This window comes from Staurois parvus, unplaced genomic scaffold (assembly GCF_062004578.1).
Source record: "Staurois parvus isolate SC_StPar_1 unplaced genomic scaffold, SC_StPar_1.0 ptg000827l, whole genome shotgun sequence".
NCBI classification, from domain to species: Eukaryota; Metazoa; Chordata; class Amphibia; order Anura; family Ranidae; genus Staurois; species Staurois parvus.
This window is the reverse complement of record NW_028318623.1, coordinates 6415630-6427682: the sequence shown is the minus strand read 5'-3', so window position 1 is coordinate 6427682 and position 12053 is coordinate 6415630. Positions and strand designations below refer to the sequence as shown.

Below are 12053 nucleotides of genomic sequence, written 5' to 3'. Positions count from 1 at the left end.
CCAATTTCGGTGTCAATGGGAGGCATAGTGCCTCATCACTGGTGTCAATGGGAGGAATAGTGCCCCATCATTGGTATCAGTGGGAGGAATAGTGCCCCATCATTGGTATCAGTGGGAGGAATAGTGCCCCATCATTGGTATCAGTGGGAGGAATAGTGCCCCATCATTGGTATCAGTGGGAGGAATAGTGCCCCATCATTGGTATTAGTGGGAGAAATAGTGCCCCATTATTGGAATCAGTGGGAGGAATAGTGCCCTATCATTGGTGTCGATGGGAGGAATAGTGCCCTATCATTGGAATCAGTGGGAGGAATGGTGCCCCATCATTGCTGTCAGTGGGAGGAATAGTGCCCCATCATTGGTGTCAGTGGGAGGAATAGTGCCACATCATTGGTGTCAGTGGGAGGAATAGTGCCCCATCTTTGGTATTAAGGGAAAGAATAGTGTCCCATCTTTAGTATTAGGAGGAGGAATAGTGCCCTATCATTGGAATCAGTGGGAGGAATGGTGCCCCATCATTGGTATCAGTGGGAGGAATAGTGCCCCATCATTGGTATCAGTGGGAGGAATAGTGCCCCATCATTGGTATCAGTGGGAGGAATAGTGCCCCATCATTGGTATCAGTGGGAGGAATAGTGCCCCATCATTGGTATTAGTGGGAGGAATAGTGCCCCATTATTGGAATCAGTGGGAGGAATAGTGCCCCATCATTGGTATCAGTGGGAGGAATAGTGCCCCATCATTGGTATTAGTGGGAGGAATAGTGCCCCATTATTGGAATCAGTGGGAGGAATAGTGCCCTATCATTGGTGTCAATGGGAGGAATAGTGCCCTATCATTGGAATCAGTGGGAGGAATGGTGCCCCATCATTGCTGTCAGTGGGAGGAATAGTGCCCCATCATTGGTGTCAGTGGGAGGAATAGTGCCACATCATTGGTGTCAGTGGGAGGAATAGTGCCCCATCTTTGGTATTAAGGGAAGGAATAGTGTCCCATCTTTAGTATTAGGAGGAGGAATAGTGCCCTATCATTGGAATCAGTGGGAGGAATGGTGCCCCATCATTGGTGTCAGTGGGAGGAAGAGTGCCCCATCATTGGTGTCAGTGGGAGGAATAGTGCCCCATCATTGGTGTCAGTGGGAGGAATAGTGCCCCATCTTTGGTATTAAGGGAAGGAATAGTGTCCCATCTTTGGTACTAGGAGGAGGAATAGTGCCCCATTGTTGGTGTCAGTTGGAGGTATAGTGCCCCATCATTGGCGTCAGTGGGAGGAATAATGCCCCATCATTGGTGTCAGTGGAAAGGCATAGTGCCCCATTGTTGGTGTCAATGGGATTATAGTGCCCCATCATTGGTGTCAATGGGAGGTATAGTGCCCCATCCTTGGCATCAGTGTGAGGAATAGTGCCCCATCATTGGTATCAGTGTGAGGAATAGTGCCCCATCATTGTTGTCAATGGGAGGTATAGTGCCCCATCATTGGCATCAGTGGGATGAATAGTGCTACATCATTGGTGTCAGTTGGAGGAATAATGCCCCATTATTGGTGTCTGTGGGATGAATAGTCCCCCATCATTGGCATCAGTATATATATACTGTATGTTAAAATGCGTTTTTACTACAAAATATATGAAAAATATTTTAAAAAATACATTTTCAAATATAGTGTATGTCTTTAAATATACAAATCTACATTTTTGGAATGCATTTACAAATATATGTTAAAATGACTTTTGTATATGTTAAAAAAAACTGAAGAATATATTTTTTAAAAATATATTTTTAAAAGTAGATTTTATTACATATATTCTTCAGTTTTTTTTAACATATAAAAAAGTCATATTAACATATATTTTTACATATATTTGTCAATAAGCACAGTGTAATAAAGAACCAGTATGGCAGGTAATCGTCAGTAGAAATTCCAGATATAGGATGGTTCCTCTGTTTTAAAAACCTCCAAAACTTGAAGAAACTCCCATCTGACAATCAAACAAAAGAACAAAAGCAACTCATGGTGCAGTAATTAATTAAAGTTTTGGCATATTTATTACAAGATCCACATACATCAAGAATTTCAAATAACCAGCATTGAACTGAAATTGTTTCAAACCAAAAACATGGCCGCCGTCCCTCCAGAACACGGTGATGTCACATGCCGAGGCTCCACCCAACGCGTTTCGTCATCAGAAAGACGTCGTCAGGGGTTAGAAGCTGCTTGGTTACTATGCACAGCTGCGCCAGATTTTGCACTCACCCGTTTTAGTAAACCACCTTCATAGTCTAAATATATTTTATAGGAATTTCACAAAATTGATGGGAAATACATAGTAGCATAGTTGCATATAACTCTTAAAGGTCTATTTATAAAAAAAAAAAATAGCTGTGTGAATGTATTAGCATTCACACAACCATTGCATATAATTCCAGTAATCTGACCAATAGAACTAATCTTTGTATATAGGCTAGAATAAATTAATATCAATATATCAAATACATTGACAAATTGATAGATACATCACCGCACCAAACTGACGTGATATAATAAGAATCAAATTCCTAATCTTCAAATATGTGAAGAGAGCTGCTATTTTAAACAAATAAAAGAGTATATAAATAAATGGAAATACTATAAACAGTGCTCTCAAAACTATATATGCCCTTAAATTATATATAAATAAAATAAAATAAAAACTGCCACCAAAAAAAATTAATTAATATGTGCCAAAATTGTGAGACATCAAAAATTATAACTACAAATATATGTTGCGCTCCTAAATACTTCTCAATAAAATTTAATTATTATTTATTGAGAAGTATTTAGGAGCGCAACATATATTTGTAGAAATTTCCAACACAGTTGTAGTTATGTGTTTCATGTTTGCGATCCTCTAGTAATTATCACACCTGTGGCTCGCAAGTCACTCTGATTAATCTATACCTATCAAAAATTATAAGTCCATAATAAATTGTAGTCCATATATAACTTTCTTTAAAAAATATATATTCGCCACAATCGTGAATTCCTTTGTGCTCAACACCCCATCAAAGTGCTAACTCACCAGATGCGGGTGTTTAATCAGCATTTCAATCAAATCTCAATAGATGTGGAAGATTCATTACAACACCGATCAATCCAAAAAATATTCATTCATCAGATGGCTGATTCATATAGACTCCATCAAGGTAAGTATTATTATTATTATTATACAGTATTTATAAAGCGCCAATAGTTCGCTCAGTGCTGTACATTACAATGGGGGACAGAACAATAACAATACAATACAATGCAAAACATGAGGGGTTCGAGGGCCCTGCTCTTTCGAGCTTACAATCTAGGAGATAATCCAATTCCATATGTAGGTAAATAAAGAACACTCGCCATAGCATAATATCGTTTGACTATTTATTGTATCAAAAATATTTTATTATTTAATATTATTGTATCAATCTGACCAATAGGTTTATTTCCTATGAATGCCAGCTCCATCTAGTGGCCATAATGCAGTATTTTCCTGCTTGAGGTATTTCATGAAAATACCACAGTATGGCCACTAGATGGAGCTGATGATCCTAGGAAATATCCATATTAAGCAGAACACAGGGATTATTTGCAATAGCTGAGCAAATGTTGAGGCCTTTGTGTAGGGAATATTTTATAAACAGATCCCTTTAGTGTTGGGAGGTATGATCCTAGATGGTATGATATATAGATCAGGACTGATCCCAAATGTTTGAATTGTATCTAATAATTTGATGTACTCTATTTACAGAGCTGGTCAGTAAACCTATAATCACAGCGTCACACTCCCAGGTCCAGGAAACTGATGCCGTTAACCTGACATGCTCTGCAGCCAATGCGGATCAGATAATATGGAAGAAGGACGATGCCACTCTCCCCGATGACGTCGGATTGTCAGCGGATAACATGACCATCACCTTCTCCAGTGTGAATTATACAGATGCCGGGGCATATCAGTGTGAGGCTTGGAATATAGTCAGCCAAAGCACCAGTGACCTCTACACCCTGACCATCCCCTGTGAGCACTTACCTATTACTACATTAAGGTAAATCCAGCCAAAACTGATATTTCAATGTTGGGTGGATACTGGCAGCTTGCGTCACCTGCTGGCTTTTCACAGCAGTTGGGAACTCCAGGGACGAGGTCTAGGTTCTAAGTTCCTGGCTCCACCCACCTGCCACCCCCAATCTGTGTTGGTCTCACTCTTACTGCTGAACTCTCTCTAAAGACGTCCCCAAGCAGTAGAGGAAGCCGGTGAGTGATTCAAATAGCCAGCATCAACCCCAAACATGTAATATAAGTTTTGGATGGGCTAAGGTTTTAAATGTTTTATTTAAAAGAAAATGTCTTGTAAGGCCCCATGCACACAGGGCATTTTTGTAGCTACTTTTAGGGGCGTCAGGCATTTTTGTAGCCAATTTTAGGGGCGTCAGGCATTTTTATAGCCACTTTTAGGGGCGTCAGACATTTTTGTTGCCACTCTTAGGGGTGTCAGGCATTTTTGTTGGCACTCTTAGGGGTGTCAGGCATTTTTTTTTGGCACTCTTAGGGGCGTCAAGCATTTTTGTAGCCACTTTTAAAGGTGTCAGGCATTTTTGTGGCCACTTTTAGGAGCATCAGGCATTTTTGTGGCCACTTTTAGGGGCATCAGGCATTTTTGTTGCCACTTTTAGGGGCATCAGCCATTTTTGTTGCCACTTTTAGGGGCGTCAGGCATTTTTGTAGCCACTTTTAGGGGCTTCAGGCATTTTTTTAGCCACTTTTAGGGGCGTCAGGCATTTTTGTAGCCACTTTTAGGGTCGTCAGGCATTTTTTTTGCCACTTTTAGGGGCGTCAGGCATTTTTGTAGCCACTTTTAGGGGCATCAGGCATTTTTGTAGCCAATCTTAGGGGCATCAGGCATTTTTGTAGCCACTTTTAGGGGCATCAGGCATTTTTGTAGCCACTTTTAGGGGCATCAGGCATTTTTTTAGCCACTTTTAGAGGCATCAGGCATTTTTTTAGCCACTTTTAGAGGCATCAGGCATTTTTGTAGCCACTTTCAGGGGTGTCGGGCATTTTTGTAGCCACTTTTAGGGGCATAAAGGTATTTTTGTTGCCACTTTTAGGGGCATCAGCCATTTTTGTTGCCACTTTTAGGGGCTTCAGGCATTTTTTTAGCCACTTTTAGGGGCGTCAGGTATTTTTTAGCCACTTTTAGGGGCGTCAGGCATTTTTTTTGCCACTTTTAGAGGCGTCAGGCATTTTTGTAGCCACTTTTAGGGGCATCAGGCATTTTTGTAGTCACTTTTAGAAGCATCAGGCATTTTTGTAGCTACTTTTAGGGGCGTCAGACATTTTTTTTGCCACTTTTAGAGGCATCGGGCATTTTTGTAGCCACTTTTAGGAGCATCAGGCATTTTTTTAGCCACTTTTAGCCCTCATGCACACGGGACGTTTTGATAACGCTGGTAACATTAGCTATGTAAAGTCACGTTGAAAATCTGTTTTTCAGCTTTTTTTAAGCATTTTTGAATTAGTGTTTAGCAGTGTTTTGCTGCATTTTACCATGTTTGTGCTTTTTAAGCATCTTTTTTTTTACCAAAAAATTATTTTGTTTTGGTCAAAAAAAGTCCAAAAACACTGGTTTGCAGTGTTTTACCAAGTTTTGTTAGAGTGCTTTTACAGCTAAAGATCCCCTCTAGAAACCCACTAGTCCTCGTTTTTTTCCAGCCAAAAAACATCCCTGCCAAAAAACGATTACAGTCTATGTGTGCATGGACACCTAGGATAACATGCTGGGGGGCAGGGGCGGACTGACCATTTGAAAACTCGGGCACTGCCCGAGGGCCCGGGGTCAGTAGGGGGCCCCATGAGATGCCCCTGGTACCTTTTTCATAGGCTTTTTTGAGTTTGGGCAAGGACACAGGGGCCCTATGATCCCCTATTGCCCGGGGGCCCCATGAGTTGTAAGTCCGCCCCTGCTGGGGGGTTTACTAGCTGTAGAAAAAAAGTCAAACGCCAAAAACACCCGCTGTAAAAACGTCAAGTGTGCATGAGGACTCAGGGGCATCAGGCATTTTTTTTTTTACTTCTTCCAAATGGCCCTCTATGTTATCCTTTGTGCCCATGCACACATAGACTTTTAGAAGCATTTAGTAGCAGTAGCGTTTACCAGCAGGAAAAAAAAATCCAGGACCAGTGCGTTCAGGAGCAGCAGCGTTTTGGCAGAAAAAAAGCTTGATGTGGCTAAACGAGTCAAAACGCATCTAAATGCTTTAGCCCGTTTAGCGCTTGAATATTAATTCATTTCAATGGCCAGATTAAATGATCATTCTGGCCAATGAAATGAATTAACGCCCAAGCCCTTGACGCTTGTAAACGCACTTAAATGCTTGTAAAAGCGATAGATACTTTTATCGTCAAGCGTTTTTTCTGCAAGAACGCTGCTGCCAGGAAGACAGCTTCTAGAGCTTTTTTTTAATGTCCTGTGCAGGGGCGGACTGACCATTTGGAAACTTGGGCACTGCCCGAGGGCCCGGGTCAGTAGGGGGCCCCATGAGATGCCCCTGTTACCTTTTTGATAGGCTTTTTTGAGTTTGGGTAAGGACACAGGGGCCCCATGATCCCCTATTGCTTGGGGGCCCCATGAGTTGTCAGTCCGCCCCTGGTCCTGTGTGCATGAGGCCTTCTAACACAAGGAGCAGAAGAAAGGATGGGAGACCTTCAAAACCCATGACCCATAAACAGGTAAAACTGGGGAAAAAGGAAAATGATACTGATACATACAAAGATAATATTAACCTCTTGCTGCCCCTGTAACACATATTTGCAGTGGACGGAGGGTGGGCTTTATATGTACACCCTCACCTTGCAAAACAATCCATTCAGTTTAAAATAGAAATGAAAGGCAAAACATCTGTGTATAGATATAAAAGCATTATAAATACCTTTTTTATTTTTTTTTTATAAGTGATCATATACCCTCTAAACTCCTTATGCAGCTGAGAACAGAAAGATGGGGTAGAAGAAACAGCAGGACACTGAGATTCCCAGTGAATGGCTGTGCAGGAGGGGCGTGTCAAGACAAATCTGATCATTGGAGGAGAGCAGGCTGATTTCACACAAAGGAAGCAATACAAAGAGAACAGGAGACATTTCATAGTCCATGGTACAGCAGGCACAGATCAGGAATAGGAAATGTTGGGTTTACAAGTTCTTTAATATTCACATGCCACATATTTGCATCCATGGACAGCCAGGGGCGGACTGACAACTCATGGGGCCCCCGGGCAATAGGGGATCATGGGGCCCCTGTGTCCTTGCCCAAACTCAAAAAAGCCTATGAAAAAGGTACCAGGGGCATCTCATGGGGCCCCTACTGACCCCGGGCCCTCGGGCAGTGCCCGAGTTTCCAAATGGTCAGTCCGTCCCTGTGGACAGCCAAGGTTTCAGTGCTGGGAATGTGCTCTCTGCAAGCTCTCAGCACAGTGACTGAGGGGCAGCGGCAGACTGACCATTTGGAAACTCGGGCACTGCCCAAGGGCCCGGGGTCAGTAGGGGGCCCCATGAGATGCCCCTGGTACCTTTTACATAGGCTTTTTTGAGTTTGGGCAAGGACACAGGGGCCCCATGATCCCCTATTGCCCGGGGGCCCCATGAGTTGTCAGTCCGCCCCTGCTGAGGGGTTTATTTACTAAAACTGCATAGTGAAAAATCTGGTGCAGCTCAGCATAGAAACCAATCAGCTTCCAGGTTTTATTGTCAAAGCTTCATTGAACAAGCTGAAGGTAGAAGCTGATTGGCTGCCAGCTGCACCCGATTCTTAGTGCTCCAGTTTGAGTAATTCTTCCCTTGAGTCCTCATAGACAGCTTCTGGTCTCTAGTAATGATTGGGAGTTGGCAGTATGGGCTTTCAATGGCAAGGGGTGCTGGGGTCTACTGGAGGGTCTATTGATGCTGGCTGCTGGGGATCTATTGTTGCAAAGGGGGTCTGTTGTGCTGGGGAGATCTATTGATGATGGTGCAGGATCTATTGTTGCTGTCGGGGTCAATTGTTAATGGGATGGATCTACTGTTGAAAGAGTAGTCTGTTATTGCTGGAGGGTCTATTGATGCTGGCTGGTGGGGATCTATTGTTGCAGAGGGGTTCTGCTGTGCTGGGGATGTCCATTGATGCTGGTGCAGGATCTATTGTTGCTGGTGCAGGATATATTGTTATTATTATATTCTGGGGGGTCAACTGCTAATGGGATGAATCTACTGTTGAAAGAGTGGTCTATTATTGCTGATTTCTGGAGGGTTTATTCATGCTGGCTGAGAGGAGATCCATTGTTGGTGGGGGATCTATTGTTGCTGGATGGGGGTCTATTGTTGCTGCAGGGAATCTATTTTACTGCTTTTCTTGTTATCATTAACAAATTACTTAGCACCACAAAATGATACTTGGTTCTGTATTTTCTAAAAGAGTGGTACTGGGAGGGGGTGCAACCAAGGAACAGGACTCACAGGCAGGTAGGGGGCTGAGACAAGTGGTGGCTTGAAAAGGGAGAGTCAGGGGCGAACTGACCATTTGGAAACTTGGGCACTGCCCAAGGGCCTGGGGTCAGTAGGGGGTCCCATGAGATGCCCCTGGTACTTTTTTTCATAGGCTTTTTTGAGTTTAGGCAAGGACACAGGGGCCCCATGATCCCCTATTGCCCGGGGGTCCCATGAGTTGTCAGTTCGCCCCTGGGGAGAGTTCCTGCACCTATTGTCTAGGGGAAAAAAAGCCCTGCAACCATGTAACCGCTATGACAGCCAATCACATTGATCATGTAATCGGGTAGTCCGCCCCATCCCTGGGCATAAAGATCCACTTAAGGATGCCAAGGCTGGGTGGGAAGGGGTTAAGTATAAGACTACAAGTCTTTGTGGAGCGTCAATCAGAAAGAAAGGGTGCACTGGAGTAAGTAATATATCTAGAGTGAAATGAATAAAATGGGCTAATAATAAAAAAAAATTAAAGAATTCCCTTTGAAGCATTTTAAAAACAACCTACTGATTTATTTTCCTAGGTTAAATAAAATAAGACCTGGAAATTTTAATGCACTATGGTAAAACTTTACAAAATAATATGATATTATAAGATAATAATAATAATAATATAAATAAAATAATTTTAAAAATTCACAAGTTCAGAAAGGAATAAAGGAATTATAAATAATGAAATATGGCAAATGACCAGTAGAGGGAGATGCAGTTGTAATATTGTTGACTAGTAGAGGAGGTAAAATGTAACTTATCACCTAAACATGTAATCAAAATATTTTACAGGATAATAAGTAACAGTCTGCAAAAAAAGTAAACAAACAATATTTCTTTGAATTGCAACAAATAAAGAACAAATGTAAAGGTCAACAGTAAATTGTCTCCTTACTAATCCTTTTCAGCTGTGATATAGTTATATATTTTTAGATTTATTTCAGATTTGAATCATTCAACAATAATACCCTCATGCTGAAATTGTCACGTTTACAGCTTCAGCACCTCTTTTAGGATTCTTTCAAAGCGCTGAGCATATAAATCCTGTATTATAATAATAATAATATTGGTGGCAGTGCCTACGGACCTCTGAAATACAATCTGCAGAGGATTTTCAGAGGGCGGTATGGCAGCGACTGGCATTCAGGAGGTAGCTCTTGAATGTCTGTTCTTTTTGTTTTGTTTTTTTAATTAAAATACCACACTGCAACCGTATTTGGCTTGCAGTTGCTTTGTACTCCCTTTGACCTCAAGTTTGATATGTGGTACCGCCCAGGGCTGTGGATAAGGGGGTACCACCAGTCCTTCTGTATGGGGCTCAGGCAGCAGGGGGGCCCAAGCAACTGAACTGGGTATGGGCAGAAAGGGAAAATGGCACAGTGGGGGGAGGGGCAATTACTGGATCCCCTGTATGGCTCTCTCTGCAGCAGCTGAAAGATGGATTCTTCTCCTCTCCCTCCTGCTGGCTTTCAGCCGCTGCAGAGAGACCCATACAGGTGATCAGTTGTAGTAATTGCCCCCCTGCTGCACCCATCACCCTAATGCAGGCCATAGACGGGTCAAAAATCGGCTGATTTTTCGGCCGAAAAAAAAATTGCCCGATTTTCGCACTGTTAATGGGTTAATTGTTCGGCCGTTTTTCGGGGTTTTGGCACATTTTCTTTTATCGGTAAAGTTGGAAAAACAAATTGGCCGATTTTGCCGATCGGCTGATTTTCCCAGCAATGATGGGCAAATCGGCCAATCGTTTTACTGATAAAAAATCTGCGCATGAGCCATGACCTGCAAGAAGAAGAAAAAGAAGAAGAAAAAGAAGAATAAGAATTCTATTCCGCTATTATATTTGACATGAAAAAGTCTTGCGGTTTCAACAATGTATCCATTTGTATCCGAATAAAAACATCTATCAAAAAATGGATACAAATCGATACAATGTTGCAACCGCAAGACTTTTTCATATCAAATATAACAGCGAAGCTCTCTGCAAAGGACAGAAGTAATTAAATGCCGGCCGTAGACGGGACGAAAATCGACCGATTTTTTTCTACCATTGGTGGTAACGTCGGCCTATTGAACGACCGATTTTTCATTATTTTTTTTTTTAAATGACCGGTCTATGGCCTACATTACTGTGCACCATATGTTTTTCCCTTCTTCCCAGGACCCCCTAGTGCCCCTACCCCACTGTACTTCCTGTTTCCCACCGGCAGCTGCAAGCATACAATGGGATACTTCAGGATGGAGAGTGGGGGAAGGGTCCAGTACATATGTCACATTTACCAGTTTCTTCCTTTCCCGAATAAAAACAATGAGTGATTGATACTGATAACTCACTGTGTTCATTCTTAACTGAAGCTTTTGGGGGGGGGGGGCTGTCAGGTTGGCTGTATGGGGCCCCATGGTTTCTAACAGAAGCCCTGTGTATGGGGCCCCATGGTTTCTAACAGCAGCCCTGTGTATGGGGCTCCATGATTTCTAACAGCAGCCCTGTGTATGGGGCCCCATGGTTTCTAACAGCAGCCCTTTGTATGGGGCCCCATGGTTTCTAAAAGCAGCCCTGTGTATGGGACCCTGTGGTTTCTAACAGCAGCCCTGTTTATGAGGCCCCATGGTTTCTAATAGCAGCCCTGTGTATGGGGCCCCATGGTTTCTAACAGCAGCCCTGGTACCACCTATCAAACTCTGTAGGTCCGGTAAAATTGCTGCAGCCATGACATGTGAACAGGTAAAAGTTAAATAATGTGCGCTTTGCTGGCTAATTCTTATAGTGAATATTTCCATATTTATTGCTAATTCTGATCAGTTGAAGATTTTTGCCAATTGCACATTTCTCAACATAGTATATACTGTAGTGGTTGAGCATAGAGAAATGCCTTATAAATGCTCAGATAGGTCTTCCCTATAGCAACCAATCACATATCAGATCTCATTTTTTTTTGCAGGCCAGATAAATTACACCTTATTGGTTCTCTGGGCACCCACCCATTTTCTTCTTGTTGCCCCAGTTTTATAAGCTAGCTCAGCAATGGGCAAACTACGGCCCGCGGGTCGTATACGGCCCGGCGGACCTTTTAATCCGGCCTGCGGAGCTAGGCTCCTCTCACAGTCCGCCCTGAAGACCGGTGTAGCATGAAAATCTGTCTCCTATGAGGATCTGTCCCCCTCGACGTATCTGCGCATGTGCCGGAGATCATCGATCGGCTGCTAATGCCTGAAACTGGCACATACGCAGATACGTCAAGGGGGACAGATCCTCATAGGAGACAGATTTTCATGCTACACCGGAACGGCGCGGGAACATGGCGAGAGGAATGCGCAGAGCAAAGGTAAGTGAATTGACTCAGGGGGGACTTGGGGACTTAATATGGGGAATGAATTACTATATGGGGATGAATTACTATATGGGGGATGAATTACTATGGAGGATGAATTACTATATGGGGGATGAATTACTATATGGGGGATGAATTACTATGGGGGATGAATTACTATGCGGGATGAATTACTATATGGGGGATGAATTACTATA

The 12053-nt window shown here is 42.8% G+C and overlaps 1 protein-coding gene across 2 annotated transcripts in view; it reads left to right on the top strand.

The window, feature by feature from the left end:
- Positions 1 to 12053, top strand: part of LOC149443883 (cell adhesion molecule CEACAM15-like) — a 33291-nt gene that overhangs the window by 10051 nt on the left and 11187 nt on the right. For both annotated transcript variants that reach the window (XM_089655210.1, XM_089655209.1), the window contains exon 3: positions 3773 to 4039. In XM_089655210.1, coding sequence (XP_089511336.1) covers positions 3773 to 4039 — 267 coding nt within the window. The remainder of the gene's footprint in view (positions 1 to 3772; positions 4040 to 12053) is intronic.